The sequence below is a fragment of the Leucoraja erinacea genome, chromosome 27 (assembly GCF_028641065.1).
Source record: "Leucoraja erinacea ecotype New England chromosome 27, Leri_hhj_1, whole genome shotgun sequence".
NCBI classification, from domain to species: domain Eukaryota; kingdom Metazoa; phylum Chordata; class Chondrichthyes; order Rajiformes; family Rajidae; genus Leucoraja; species Leucoraja erinaceus.
Genome location: NC_073403.1, coordinates 29,854,518 through 29,870,384, shown reverse-complemented (window position 1 = coordinate 29,870,384; position 15,867 = coordinate 29,854,518). Strand labels below are relative to the sequence as shown.

At 45.2% G+C, this 15,867-nt stretch overlaps 1 protein-coding gene across 1 annotated transcript in view; it reads right to left on the bottom strand.

The window, feature by feature from the left end:
* The window catches only part of fam171a2a (family with sequence similarity 171 member A2a), a 281,015-nt gene that overhangs the window by 65,779 nt on the left and 199,369 nt on the right, over positions 1-15,867 (bottom strand). Inside the window, exon 5 of the mRNA XM_055657354.1 lies at positions 9,556-9,732. Coding sequence (XP_055513329.1) covers positions 9,556-9,732 — 177 coding nt within the window. The remainder of the gene's footprint in view (positions 1-9,555; positions 9,733-15,867) is intronic.

Sequence of the window (15,867 nt, the reverse complement as noted above, 5' to 3'; positions counted from 1 at the left end):
GCAGCACCCTACAATGGGATGATGGAGGTGTGACTCGCGCGGTGCCCTCTGGGACACACACCGCATTGTAAGCAGCCATTTTGTGTTAGGTGCAACTATTTTCAACGTTATTTGGTAAACTCCTGTTTTATACTTACTCTGTTGTCGTTCTTTCTCCATGCAATACATGACAGGTTACACCAGCTCACACAGAGTCATAGAGTCACAGGACCTTATGGCGTGGAAACAGGCCTTCCGGCCCAACAGACCCACACAAGCCAACATGCTCCATCTACACTCGGCCCACCTGCCTGTGTTTGGCCCATATCCCTCCAAACCTGTTCTATCCACGTACCTGTTGAAATTTTTCTTAAATGTTGTGATAGTCCATGCATTAACTATCTTCACCGGCAGCTCGTTCCATACATCCACCAACCTGTGTGTAAAAAGGTTACCCCTCAGGTTTCTATTAAATCTTTCCCCCCCTCACCTTAAAGCTATGTCCCCTGGTTCTCAATCTCCTACTCTGAGCAAAAGAATGTGCATTTACCTGCTCTAGTCCTCTCATGATTCTGTACACCTCAATAAGATGAAAAGATAGTCAGGTAAAATATGGTGCATTCAGCTCTAGTTGATGCCAGTTAAAACAAAATAAAAGGAGATCGAATTGTGTTGTCAAATCAAGATGAAATAGGTGTCATCTCTGACTCGGGTGTCATGCTGAGCTCTTAGAAAACAATTCACGTTACTAAGCCAAATGTCAGAAACTTAATCACACAACGTAGGCTCGCACTTAATTTAATGAATGATGAGTCATTAACCTAGGCTATCCCCGCTTTTCACAGATGTTTTTATTCCATCACTATCAGAGAAGCCAGGTTCATCCATCAACTAACTTCACTGTGGATTATCTGTTTGTTACCTCATCGCTGGTTTGTAGGAGCTGGTGATACTCCAACTGGCTGCTAAATACCCTGCAGTCACCATGCTGACTGCACACCAAAGGTACATCAGAAGCTCATGTTCATGAGTGATAGGAGCAGAATGAGGCCATTCAGCCCATCAAGTCAGCTCCGTCTTTCAATCATGGCTGATCTATCTCTCTCTCCTAACCCCATCCTCCTGCCTTCAAAACCCCTGACACCCGTACTAATCAAAAATCTATCTATCTCTGCCTTAAAACTATCCATTGACCTGGCCTCCACAGCCTTCTGTGGCAATGAATTCCACAGATTCACCACCCTCTGACAAAAGAAATTCCCCCTCAATAGACAATAAACAATAGGTGCAGGAGTAGGCCATTCAGCCCTTTGAGCCAACACCGCCATTCAATGTGATCATGGCTGATCATCCCCAATCAGTACCCCGTTCCTGCCTTCTCCCCATATCCCCTGACTCCGCAATTTATAAGAGCCTTAACTAGCTCTCTCTTGAAAGCACCCAGAGAACCCGCCTCCACCACCCTCTGAGGCAGAGAATTCCCTCATCTCCTTCCTAAAGGAACGTCCCTTCATTCCGAGGCTGTGACCTCTGGTCCTAGACTCTCCCACTTCATTTGTATTATAGTGTGCAGGTACAGCCTGGGTTCAGCAGCAGACCCTGCTCAACACATTACCTTTCCTGGAGTAGCCCACTCATCACACTGCCACTTACTGCAGTAGGTTGAAAGATTTATTCTCAGCACCTGCTCTGGGTCCCAGCAGCTGGCCTGACTCCACAGAGTTAATACCTGTTGCAGACTGCGCTGTTCAATGTTTGGATTATGTTGCTACTTGACTGATGAGTCTGCAGGAAAGCCATACAACCTTTTAGTTAATTGACTGAATGTCCATGAAAATGTGTGTTTATGCTTAAATACAGCCTTTGAAGGGATAGGTTTCATCCAGTGAATGTAGTGTTTTTCTGTAATACAGATAACATTTCAGTGCTCTAGTTTAGTTTAGTTTAGTTTAGTTAATTAAGAGATACAGCGTGGAAACAAGCCCTTCGGCCCACTGAGTCCATGCCGACCAACGATCCCCGCGCACTTACACTATCCTACAAACACCAAGGACAATTTACAAATTTACCAAGCCAATTAGCTTACAAACCTGCACGTTTTTGGAGTGTGGAAGGAAACAGGAGCACCTTGAGAGAACCCACGCTGGACACGGGGAGAAGGTGCAGACTTCGTACAGATAACAACCGTAGTCAGGATTGAACCCATGTCTCCGGCTCAGTAAGGCATCAACTCTACCGCTGCACCACCGTGCTGTCCGCCAGTAACTAATAACTGGAGAAGAGCTGATCAAGGCTGTAGTGAACATTGGCTGTATGTGTGTGCCACCTCCTCCAATCCATAGGCATTTGTATTTGGACACGGCACAGGATACACTTACATGAATCTCCCCATGAGCAGAAAGGGTTGTGTACCTGATCTATTCCTCTCATGATTTTATACACCTCTATTAAATCATCCCTCATCCTCCTGCACTCCAAGGAATAGAGTCCTAGCCTGCTCAACATCACCCCCATAGCTCAGGCCCTCGAGTACTGGCAACATCCTCGTAAATCTTCTCTGCACCCTTTCCAGCTTGACAACGTCTTTCCTCTAATAAGTTGCCCAGGACGGAACCCAATACTCTAAATGTAACTGCACCAATGTCTTATACAGCTGCAACATGACCTCCCAACTTCTATACTCATGCACTGCTGACCAAACTATTGCAGGTTCCCTCAAAATCTTCAGCTTCAATTTGGACATGGCTGGGGTGTTATTTCTCAGCATTTCAATTCTCCCTCCCATTCCCAATCTGACCTTTCTGTCCTGGGCCTCAGAGTGAGGCCCAGAGTGAGGCCCAGAGTGGGGCCCAGAGTGGGGCCCAGAGTGGGGCCCAGAGTGAGGCCCAGAGTAAATTAGAGGAACAGCACAGAGAAATATGAGGTGTTGCATTTTGGGAAGTCTAACAGGGGCAGGACCTACCCAGTGAATGGTAGGGCTCTGGGGAGTGTTGTAGAGCAGAGGGATCTAGGAGTGCAGGTACATGGTTCCTTGAAAGTGGCATCACAGGTGGATAAGGCTGGTCAAGAAGGCTTTCGGCATATTGGTATTCATCAGTCAGAGTATTGAGTATAGAAGTTGGGAGGCCATGTGACATTTATAGAAGTCGTTGATGAGGTCATATTTAGAGTATTGTGCTCAGTTCTGGGCACCATGTTATAGGAAAGAATATTGTCAAGCTTGAAAGGGTTCAGACAAGATTTACCAGGATATAGCCAGACTCGAGTGCCTGAGCCATAGGTAGATGTTGAGTAGGCTGGGACTCTATCTATCCCTTGGTGCACAGGAACACGAGGGGTGATCTTATAGAGGTGTATAAATTCATGAGAGGAATAGATCGGAATCATTGCAGAGTCTTTTACCCATAGTGGGATCGAGAACCAGGAGCCATATGTTTAAGGTGAGGGGAGAAAGAGTTAATGGGAACCTATGGGGCAACATTTTTTTAATATAAAGGGTGGTGGGTGTGTGGAACAAGCTGCCAGAGGAGGTAGATGAGGCAGGTACTACCACCACGTTTAAGAAACATTTAGATAGGTACATGGATACAATATGTTTAGAGGGATATAGGCTAAGCGTGGGCAAGTGGGACTAGTGTAGATGGGGCATGTTGGTCAGCATGGGTAAGTTGGGCCGAAGGGCCTGTTACTGTATGACTCTATGGCTGTCTGTCTGGCAGTCATTACAATTCAATAATGCGACAATATCCTGGACATCTGGCGTGAGCAGTGGAGTTAGCCCAAGGGACAATGCTTCTTGATGATTCATACACTCCAAAATAAGATTGTTAAGAATACTTAAACTATGGTGACATCTCTAAACACACGTCTTAAAGTGGACCATACTTAATCATAACAGTGGAACAATGAACTGCAGATGCTGGTTTATAATAAAGGGTCCTGACTAGAAACGTCACCGATCCATGGTTCTCCAAATAGTGTGATACATAGAGTCAATGAGTGATACAGTGTTGAAACAGGCCCATCGGCCCAACTTGCCCACGTGTCCCAGCTACACTTTGGGCATAGAGACATAGAGTGATATAGTGTGGAAATTGGCCCTTCGGCCCAACTTGCCCACACAGGCCAACAATGTCCCAGCTACACTAGTACCGCTCGCCTGCGCTTGGTCCATATCCCTCCAAACCTGTCCTATCCATGTACCCGTTTAACTGTTTCTTAAACATTGCGATAGTCCCATCCTCAACTACCTCCTCTGGCAACTTGTTACATACACCCACCACCCATTGTGTGCAAACGTTACCCCTCGGATTCCTATTAAATCTTTTTCCCTTCACCTTGAACCAATGTCCTCTGGTCCTTGATTCATGCACTCTGGGTGCATCTACCCCATCTATTCCTCACATGATTTTTGTACACCGTTATAAAATCATCCCTCGTCCTCCTGCGCTCCAAGGAATTGAGTTCCAGCCAACCATATGTTGCCTGACCCAGTAAGTTACTCCAGCACTTTGTGTCTGTGTATGAAATCATCTCAACAGAATAATGTCGGTCTGGTAAAACAATACTCCAGGGTATCGTTGTATCAAAGCTTTGCATTTGAAAATGGATCCGTCTGGAGTCAGGCATGCGTGGAATCAGCTGTCAATGACCCACCCAACTGCCCATTGCTGCTATTTCTTACATCAGATGCTGTAAGCTTGCAAAGTGCTGCTCAAACGCAGTCATATGTGGAAGAGGGGTGGGGGGGTGCGGGAGAAAATCTCCATGAAGGCAGGCTTTCGTGACCCAGATACAACAATGACATTCTTACTTGCAGCTTAATTGACTTGACCCACTTAATTTGCGTCAAACTCAAGCTGCCCCAGACATTGCAGCCAGCATTTAGCCAGTGGTGTGAATGAATTCCACCTCAAGGTTTCCCTGGAGAAGATGACTCCTTTGTGACTCCAGAAATGTCAGTGACATCACTCAAATATCTCCCACAGCAACTGTTCCGTTAAAAATAGTTCCCTTCAATGGGCGAGTTTCCGCAGCTATTTGAGCAAACACGCATCAGATCTCGGTTGTCCATTCCTTCACGTGCACCTGTTGCAATGCAACTATTACCGTGGCAACTAGATTGAATGCTTTATATATAAGCTCGAACCCTCTCCTCACCCCATCAACTGGGCTACTTCCAGAGATTATGGGGCAAATTCTCCTCATCACTGTGCCTACCTGTAGGGAGTTGCCTACAGCAGGAATTGGGCCCTTCTTTAGATCTTAGACTTTAGAGATACATAGTGGAAACTGGCCCTTCATCCCACTGAATCTGTGCCAACCAGCAGTCTCCCCATACACTACACAATAGGAGCAGTTTACAATTTTTATTGAAGCCAATTAAATAACAAGCATGTACGTCTTTGGAGTGTGGGAGGAAACCGGAGCATCGGAGAAAACCCACGCTGTCACAGGTAGAATGTACAAACTCCGTACAGACAGCACCCGTAGTCAGGATCGAAGCTGGGCCTCAGACACTGTAAGACAGAAATTCTATTGTCATGCCACTGTGGCACCCTTCTATATTCTGCTAATGTTTGGCCCTCCAGACAGATTCATCTCCTTGTACCATGCAAGATCTGCTCTTGAATTTCCACTGGCATAGATCCGGGGTCTACCCAAATTCATTATGAAACAAGTACGCAGTCTACTTTGGTTAATGAGTAGTTATCCTTCACCAGGTTGCATCCCACCCTAGCCACGTACCCGGGGTCACCCAGGGTTCGATCCCGTTGACTGGCGAACAAAGTCAAGGACAAGTTGGGGTTTTCCACGGCGCCCACATATTCTGTTGCATTAGCAAGTGAAAGCACCAACATTTTATCCCTTCACAGGATGTAGGCATCATTAGGTAGGCACTAGATTATTGCCGGTCATTCATTCCCATGACATACCATGTTATTCCAGTCTGAAGAACGGTCTCGACCCGAAACGCCACCTATTCCTTCGCTCCATAAATGCTGCCTCACCCGCTGAGTTTCTCCAGCATTTTTGTCTACCTACGTTATTTCAATAGGCCAATTAAGAGATAAAATCATTGCTGTGTGTATAAAGTTCACATACAAAGCAGACTGGATGGAGACAAAACTCCTTCCATAAAGACCATCAGTGAACACCAGCTTCCGTACGCCAAGGTTTATCTAATTACTAATTATCTAATTACTTAGTGTAGTGTACCGGCATCACTGGTCGGCTGTGAGCTGACGGACTGTTTCTGCATTGTATCTCTAAACTTAACTAAACTCGATACCTGTCCAGCGGTTTTGTTCCTTACGCGATCATATAAAATCGAAACTTTTATTGTAAGCACATAAAAACTAGTTCTAAAAGAAAGCTGTGATGTTTGATAGGAAAAGGTCCATTAAAATATTATCACAACAATTTCCATTGCTCAGTAACATACGGTACAAGTCGACAAATCACCTCCTTTTGTTTGCATTGAACTTGTGAGCTTGCACTTACACAGGACCCTTGCAATCATTGGGATGTCATTCGTTATAATGGAACCAACAGGACATAATGCAGAGTGGATAGACACTACAATAACTCAGCAAGTCAGGCAGCATCTCGGGAGAAAAAGAATAGGTGATGTTTTGGGTAGAGACCCTTCTTCAAACTTCATGCTGCCTGACACGCTGAGTTACTTTAGCATTTGTGCCCATCTTTGGTGTAAACCAGCATCTGCAGTTCCTTCCTACACCTAATGCATGGTGGCGCTGGTCTGTGGATATCTGCATCTCTTGTGTACTGTTCTTCAGCATTGGGCCACTACACAGGCTGGGAGTCAGAATCACTGATACTTCCACCTATCTTCCCCTTGTCACTGTTTCTTGGGTGGATAGTTCTGGATGATGCCAGGTTATGGAGAAGTGGGAGAAGGAAGAACAATGAGATATGGTGGAGAGAGGAATCTTTAATCGTTCTTTACCTTGCACTGAACGTTATTCCCTCATATTGTATCTGTACCCTGCGGATGGTTTGATTGTAATCATGTATAGTCTTCTCACTGACTGGATAGCACGCAACAAAAAAGATTTTCCCTATACCTCGCTACACATGACAATAACTGAAACTAAAAACAGGAGCATTGGCGGGAATGATTTGTACTTCTAATGTGTAGGAAAGAACTGCAGATGCTGGTTTAAACCGAAAATAGACATAAAAAGCTGGAGTAACTCAGCGGGCCAGGCAGCATCTCTGGAGAGAATGAATGGGTGACGTTTCGGGTCGAGATTTCTGATGTGATTCATGCAGTCTCAGTGTTCGGTTTAGTTTAGTTTTGTGATACAGTGCAGAGACTGACTCTATGGCCCACCGAGTCTGCGCCAACCAGCGATCCCCGCACACTAACACTATCCTACACACACTAGGGACAATTTACAATTTTACCAAAGCCAATTAACCTACAAACCTGTACGTCTTTGGAGTGTGGGAAGAAACCGGAGCTCCTGGAGAAAACCCACGCAACTCACAGGGAGAACGTACAAACTACGTACAGATAGCACCCATAGTCAGGATCGAACCAGGGTCTCTGGCGCAGCGGCTGCGGCCCAACTGCGGAGCTTCAGATGCTTCGGCCGCAGGCTCTGTGGACGGTAAAATCGGGAGCTCCAGGTCCCTGATGGGAGACCAATTTTCGGGAGCTCCCGCAATGGCAACTTCGCCCACCCCGAATAGTGGGGTTGAATCGGCCCGTCGCAGGGCCTTCCATCGCCCGGTGCGGCTTAATCGGCCGCGGGACTTACCATCGCCCACCGGGGGCTTTTACATCAGGAACCTCGATCGCCTCGATGCGGGAGAAGAACAAAGAACAGGGAAGAGATAATACTTTTACCTTCCTTCACAGCGAGGAGGTGTTTGGAGATTCACTGTGATGGATGTTTGTATGAAACTGTGCTAAGTGTGTGTTATGTTTATTTTACTGTTATCACTGCAGGGAACAACATTTTGTTCAAATCTCTGTTGTTTGAATGACAATAAAGGCAATTTGTATTTGTATTTGTAAGGCAGCAACTCTACCGCTGTTGGGAGTTGTTGGAAGAGCTGGGAGTTGATGCTAGAATGAAATCAGATGCTGAGCAGTCAGTAATTGAGCACGCCAAACCTAAATGAAGTTTTGCTCAAGTTAGGCTTGCTCAACTTCATTCATTTTATTTTTTAAATCTGAGAGCTATGAATTTGCAGATCAAGTTGTTCCCTGTGAAACGGTACTAAAACACAACTCCAAATAGCCAGGGGGTGTTTTCAAAAACATGTTAAGTGATAACACCATGTTGTAAATTGAACACATTGGTAATAAAATTATATGGCTCAGCGAGAGAATGCGACTTGTCCAGAAATCACACATTGTGTTACAAATAAACGAGACACGGCTTTATCAATTACGTTCCTAGAGAGAAGTACCAGTTGCATGAGATGAAGCCGTGATCAACAAAGTGACAACCACAACATTTCAGATCCAATTTGAGGTGACAAAAAAATAACAAAGATTTCAACTGTAGCGATGTAAGAATGTCCAATGCAAGATAGCCCAAGGAATACAGAATGTCCTCTTGCGTAGATGAGCAGAAACACATTGAATTTCACCTATCTCAGAGTGAACATTACAAGCAATTTCAGTCTATTCTTAGTGAATTCATAGATTGATAATACTCTGTTCAACGAAAGACATCCAAAATACCAAGGCAAATTCCTTGTATGCGAATACTTGGCCAATAAACTTACTTACTTACTCTTACTTATTTCCCAGATTTTGCTACCTCAATGGTAGGGTGGTCACGAAGTAACACAAAGGTCTTCAAGTTCAATGAGAGGCACATTCCTATCTTCGGATCACAGCACCAACTATCTTCATCATTTAACCAAGGTTTGATAACCCTGCACACAAAGCCTCACCACAATGACCCTGGTACATCAAGGGGGAAGCTTACATGTATCTTTCCAGCGAGCTAGGGATGGAGGTGTTATCTGTTTCAGGGATCAAAGGCAGTGCCAGTGTGGCTGGTAATACCAGTACATGGCAGTGGCATTACCAGCAAACACTATTTTCCAAAAAGGGATTAAAAAAATTATCTTATTAAATATGCTACGTCATCAATCTGAAACATTGGTTTTGTTTAGTTTAGAGATACAGCACGGAAACAGGCTCTTTGAGCCCACCAAGTCCACACCGACCAGTGATCCCCGCACAGTGATGCTATCCTACACACACTAGGGACAATTCACAATTTTACCAAGCCAATTAACATACAGAGTGGGAGGAATCCGGAGCATCCGGAGAAAATGCACACGGACATAGGGAGAACGTACAAACTCCACACACACAGCATCTGTAGTCAGGATCAAATCCAGGTCTCTGGCGCTGTAAGGTTGCAACTCTACCGCAGCGCCACCGTGCCGCCCATCTCTTTCTCACTCTGTTACCTGATGAGGTTTTCCTCATCCTCTCGTCGTTTTTGTAAATTTTCCACTGTATCGCTTTATAGGTTCAATACAAACTGATTCAAACCGCCCATCTCCCCAGAGGTTACTCACCAATCTTCCTCTCAAACCTCCAGACTGGGATGTTTCTCATAGTTGTCACAAGGCCGTCAGTGGGCAAAGGAACAGAGACGTCAATGGGGCCCGAGACTTTGACACGAGACCCATTGCTGGTGAACAGGTGAATGCTGATGGCAGCCACAGGAGTCAGTTCAAACCTGGAGCGATTCACTGCATTAAATCAAAGATAAGAAAAACACTGTCAGCACCCCCACCACAACAGATAACTGTGAAATAAAACACAAAGTGCTGGAGTAACTCAGCAGGCCAGGCAGCATCTCTGGAGGACATGGCTGGGGGACATTGCAGGTCTTTACCCATCAGATTTGAATCATGCGGGGGACCTTTCCTCAAACTTATTCATGTTCTCCAGGCATGGTGACTGACCCGCTAGAGTTACTCCAGCACCATGTTTTTTGTTCATGATTCCATCATCTACAGTTCCTCCTGTATGAAGGAACTGGTTTATATCGAAGATAGACAACAACAGCTGGAGTAACTCAGCAGGTTAGGCAGCATCTCTGGATAAAAGGAATGGGTCGACACCTGATTCTCGACTCCCCCAACATCGGGAACATTTATCCTACATCTAGCCTGTCCAATCCTTTAAGAATGATATATTTTTCTATAAGATCACCTCTCGTCCTTCTAAATTCCAGTGACTACAAGCCCAGTCGCTCCATTCTTTCATCATATGACAGTCCGGCCATCCCGGGAATTAACCTTGTGAACCTATGCTGCACTCCCTCAATAGCAATAATGTCCTTCCTCAGCTTAGGAGACCAAAATAGCACACAATACTCGAGGTGCGGTCTCACCAGGACCTAGTAAGACCTCCTTGCTCCTAAACACAGAGCTGTTGTAGATTTGGAAGCAACAGCAGGAGGAGATAAGCAAGATAAAACACTGATTGGCTCTAGCCCAAGTGGGAGGAGAGAAGTGAGTCAGAGCGGGGAAAACAGTTGAAAACTGAGGAATTTGGTTTGTAAATTGGTAAATTAGGCAATTTATCAGTCAATATAAGCAAGACTGCCACTTAGGGAGTGGCAGTACAAAGGACCCAGTAGCTGAAACAACAGGGGCAGCTGTGGTAGTGCAAGGGTTGAATGTTGAGATTTGCAAAAGAACAAATAACTATTTGGCAGTATATACAGTGGAACTGTATGCTATTTTGATGGCAGTTTGGTGGATAGAACAGGTGCAACCATGCAAAATATTAATTTGTAGCGACTCATTGTCTGCAATCCAGAGTATTGGGTCTGGTGCGTCCCATAGGCGGCCTGACCTAGTGTATGAAATTCTACTACTATTAAGCCAAGTAACAAGGAAGGGCAGTGACGTGACTTTGTTGTGGGTCCCAGCACACATTGGTGTGCTAGGAAATGAAAAAGTGGATAAATTAGCAAAAGAGGCCGTTAAAAAAGAGAACATAGAGGTAAACCTACAATTATCCAAATCTGAAGGAAGACACATTGTGTGGAAGAAAATAAATCAGGAATGGCAACAATACTGGGAACAGGAGACAAAGGGGAGACACCTCTATTCGCTACAAAACAGAGTGGGCATTACAGCAAGAAGAGGGGGGAACAGGAGAGAACAGGTAGTATTAGCAAGATTGAGGATAGGACACACCCACCTGAACAGCACATTAAAAATGTTGGGAAAACACCCTACTGGGATGTGTGAGGAATGCCATCAGCCGGAAACAGTTCAGCATGCTCTAGTTGCATGTAGAAGATATGCAACAGAAAGAAGAGTTTTGATCAATGAAATGAAGAAAATTGGAATGACAGATATATCAGAAAAGAACATTCTAGAGTATGGAGGGGAAGGAAAAGGAGTAAATTTGTTGTTTAATTTCTTGAGGGCCTCTGGCCTTATAAAAAGGATATAAAGTAAAGACATGAGGACTGTGGAGTGAAGCCAGAAGGTGGCAGCAATGCAACATTGTGGATGCCGGCTGCCGTAAAACTCCAAAGAAGAAGAAGAAGGGAGTGGCAGTGAGGAAGCAGCCTTGTGAGAAAAGTGTGAGTCTTTGGAGAGGCGGCTACGCAAAACACTGCAGAGGGAGAGACGAAAGAAGGAGATGTCCGGCAAGCTGATTCAGTGCGATGCTTGCAGTATGTGGGAGGTCAAGGACACCGCTGGTGCCTCTGGCTGCTACAAATGTGACAAGTGCATCCAGGTAGAGCTCCTGAAGGACCGAGTTGGGGAACTGGGGAAGCAAGTGGATGACCTCGGGTTCGTCTGCGAAACGGAGTTGTTCCTCGACAAGTCCTACAGTACGATTGTTACACCTAAGGTACTGGAAGAGAGAAGGTGGGAGACAGTGAGAAAGGGAGGGAAGCATGGAATGCAAACGTCCCCGGGTGTTGTACCTCTTGTGAACAGGTTCACCCACTTAGAAGCTGTCGGGACAGAAGACGTTTTTACACTGAGCGGCGGACTGGCTTGCAATGCGAATAGGGCTGTTGAGCCAAAACCAAAAAGGCCAAAGTCAGGCAAGGCCATTGTAGTGGGAGACTCCATTGTGAGAGGTATGGACAGGGGTTTCTGCGGCAACAGACGGGATTCGAGGATGGTGTGCTGCCTTCCTGGTGCCAGGATCCAGGATGTCACGGACAGAGTGCAGAAAATCCTCAAGGGCGAAGGTGAACAGCCGGAAGTGGTAGTGCATGTCGGCACAAATGATGTCGGAAAGAAGGGGATGAATATTCTGCAGCGTGACTTTAGATAACTCGGAAAAATGCTGAAAAGCAGGACCTCCAGGGTTGTTATCTCCGGTTTGCTTCCAGTTCCTTGTGCTGGCGAGAGCAGGAACAGGGAGATACGGGACCTGAATGTGTGGCTGAGGAACTGGTGCACGGAGCAGGGATTTAGATTCTTAGATCACTGGGATCAGTTTTGGAGTAAGGGGGAACTGTACAAAAGGGCCGGATTGCATCTTAAGAGGTGGGGGACCAGCATTCTGGCAGGCAGGTTTGCCACTGCTACACGGGTGGTTTTAAACTGAATAAGGGGGGTGGGGTGTCGAATGGGATAGTTGAGGATGGAGTTAAAGGGAAAAGGTTTCTTAAATGTGTGAGCGTAGGGTGTGAAATGAGGGTAGAAGCAAGGTGAAAAGTAAAAGTGGCAGGCAGACAAAACCAGGGCAAAAATCAAAAAGGGCCACTTTTCAACATAATTGTATAAGGGGTAAGAGGGTTGTAAAAACAAGCCTGAAGGCTTTGTGTCTCAATGCAAGGGGCATTCGTAATAAGGTGGATTAGTTGAACGTGCAGATAGCTATTAATGACTATGATATAGTTGGGATCACGGAGACATGGCTCCAGGGTGACCGAGACTGGGAGCTGAACATCCAGGGATATTCAATATTCAGGAGGGATAGACAGAAAGGGAAAGGAGGTGAGGTAGCGTTGCTGGTTAGAGAGCTGCTTAACGCAATAGAAAGGAAGGACATTAGCTTGGAGGATGTGGAATCGATATGGGTAGAGCTGCGCAACACTAAGGGGCAGAAAACGCTAGTGGGAGTTGTGTGCAGGCCACCTAACCGTAGTAGTGGAGTTGGGAATGGCATCAAACAGGAAATTAGAAATGCGTGCAACAAAGGTAAAACAGTTATAATGGGTGACTTCAATCTACATATAGATTGTGTGAATCAAATTTTACAAGGGTGCTGAGGAAGACGATTTCTTGGAATGTATGCGGGGTAGTTTTCTAAACCAACATGTAGATGAACCAACGAGAGAGCAGGCTATTCTAGACTGGGTATTGAGGAAGGGTTAGTTAGCAGTCTTGTTGTGCGTGGCCCCTTGGGCAAGAGCGACCATAATATGGTTGAGTTCTTCATTAGGATGGAGAGTGACATTGTTAATTCAGAAACAAGGGTCCTGAACTTAAAGAAAGGTAACTTTGAGGATATGAGACGTGAATTGGCCAAAATAGACTGGCAATTGATTCTTAATGGGTTGACGATGGATATGCAATGGAAGGCATTTAAAGACTGCATGGATGAACTACAACAATTGTTCATCCCAGTTTGGCAAAAAAATAAATCAGGGAAGGCAGTGCATCCGTGGATAACAAGGGAAATCAGGGATAGTATCAAAATAAAAGATGAAGTGTACAAATTAGCCAGAAAACGCAGCCTACCAGAGGACTGGGAGAGATTAGGAGTGCAGCAGAGGAGGACAAAGGGCTTAATTAGGAAAGGGAAAATAGATTATGAAAGAAAACTGGCAGGGAACATAAAAACTGACTGCAAAAGCTTTTATAGATATGTGAAGAGAAAAAGATTAGTTAAAGCAAATATAGGTCCCTTGCAGTCAGAAACAGGTGACTTGATCATGGGGAACAAGGACATGGCAGACCAATTGAATAACTACTTTGTTTCTGTCTTCACTAAGGAAGACATAAATAATCTGCCGGACATAGCAGGGGACCGGGGGTCAAATGAGATGGAGGAACTGAGTGAAATCCAGGTTAGCCGGGAAGTGATGTTAGGTAAATTGAATGTATTAAAGGCCGATAAATCCCCAGGGCCAGATAGGCTGCATCCCAGAGTACTTAAGGAAGTAGCCCCAGAAATAGTGGATGCATTAGTGATAATTTTTCAAAACTCTTTAGATTCTGTAGTAATTCCTGACGATTGGAGGGTAGCTAATGTAACCCCACTTTTTAAAAAGGGAGGGAGATAGAAAACGGGGAATTACAGACCAGTTAGTTTAACGTCGGTAGTGGGGAAACTGCTAGAATCAGTAATTAAAGATGGGATAGCAGCGCATTTGGAAAGTGGTGAAATCATTGGACAAAGTCAGCATGGATTTATGAAAGGTAAATCATGTCTGACGAATCTTATAGAATTTTTCGAGGATGTAACTAGTAGAGTGGATGAGGGAGAACCAGTGGATGTGGTATATCTGGACTTTCAGAAGGCATTCGACAAGGTCCCACATAAGAGATTAGTATACAAACTTAAAGTAACGGTATTGGGGGTTCAGTATTGATGTGTATAGAGAACTGGCTGGCAAACAGGAAGCAAAGAGTAGGAGTAAACGGGTCCTTTTCACAATGGCAGGCAGTGACTAGTGGGGTACTGCAAGGCTTAGTGCTGGGACCCCAGCTATTTACGATAGATATTAATGATTTGGACGAGGGAATTGAATGCAACATCTCCAAGTTTGCGGATGACACGAAGCTGGGGGGCTGTGTGGAGATGATGCTAGGAGGCGGCAAGGTGACTTGGATATGCTGAGTGAGTGGGCAAATGCATGGCAGATGCAGCATAATGTGGATAAATGTGAGGTTATCCACTTTGGTGGCAAAAACAGGAAAATAGACTATTATCTGAATGGTGGCCGATTAGGAAAGGAGGAGATGCAACGAGACCGGGGTGTCATGGTACACCAGTCATAAAAAGTAGGCATGCAGGTGCAGCAGGCAGTGAAGAAGGCGAATGGTATGTTAGCATTCACAGCAAAAGGATTTGAGTACAGGAGCAGGGAGGTTCTACTGCAGTTGTACAGGGTCTTGGTGAGATAACACCTGGAGTATTGCGTACAGTTTTGGTCTCGTAATCTGAGGAAAGACATTCTTGCCATAGAGGGAGTACAGAGAAGGTTCACCAGACTGATTCCTGGGATGTCAGGAATTTCATATGAAGAAAGACTGGATAGACCCGGTTTGTACTCGCTATAATTTAGAAGATTGAGGGGGGATCTTATAGAAACTTACAAAATTCATAAGGGGTTGGACAGGCTAGATGTAGGAAGATTGTTCCCGATGTTGGGGAAGTCCAGAACAATGGGTCACAGTTTAAGGATAAGGGGGAAATCTTTTAGGACCGAGATGAGGAAAACATTTTTCACACAGAGTGGTGAATCTCTGGCATTCTCTGCCACAGAAGGTAGTTGAGGCCAGTTCATTGGCTATATTTAAGAGGGAGTTAGATGTGGCCCTTGTGGATAAAGGGATCAGGAGGTATGGAGAGAAGGCAGGTACAGGATACTGAGTTGGATGATCAGCCATGATCATATTGAATGGCGTTGCAGGCTCGAAGGGCCCAATGGCCTACTCCTGCACCTAATTTCTATGTTTCTAAATCCTCTTGCAATGAAGTCCAACATGCCATTAGCTTTCTTCACTGCCTGCTGTACCTGCATGCTTACTTTCAGTGACTGATGTACAAACACAGCCAGATCTCGTTGCACCTCCCCTTCTCCTAATCTGACAACATTCCGATAATAATCTTTCTTCCACTTTATACTGCATCTGCCCACTCACCCAACCTATCCGAATCGCCCTGCA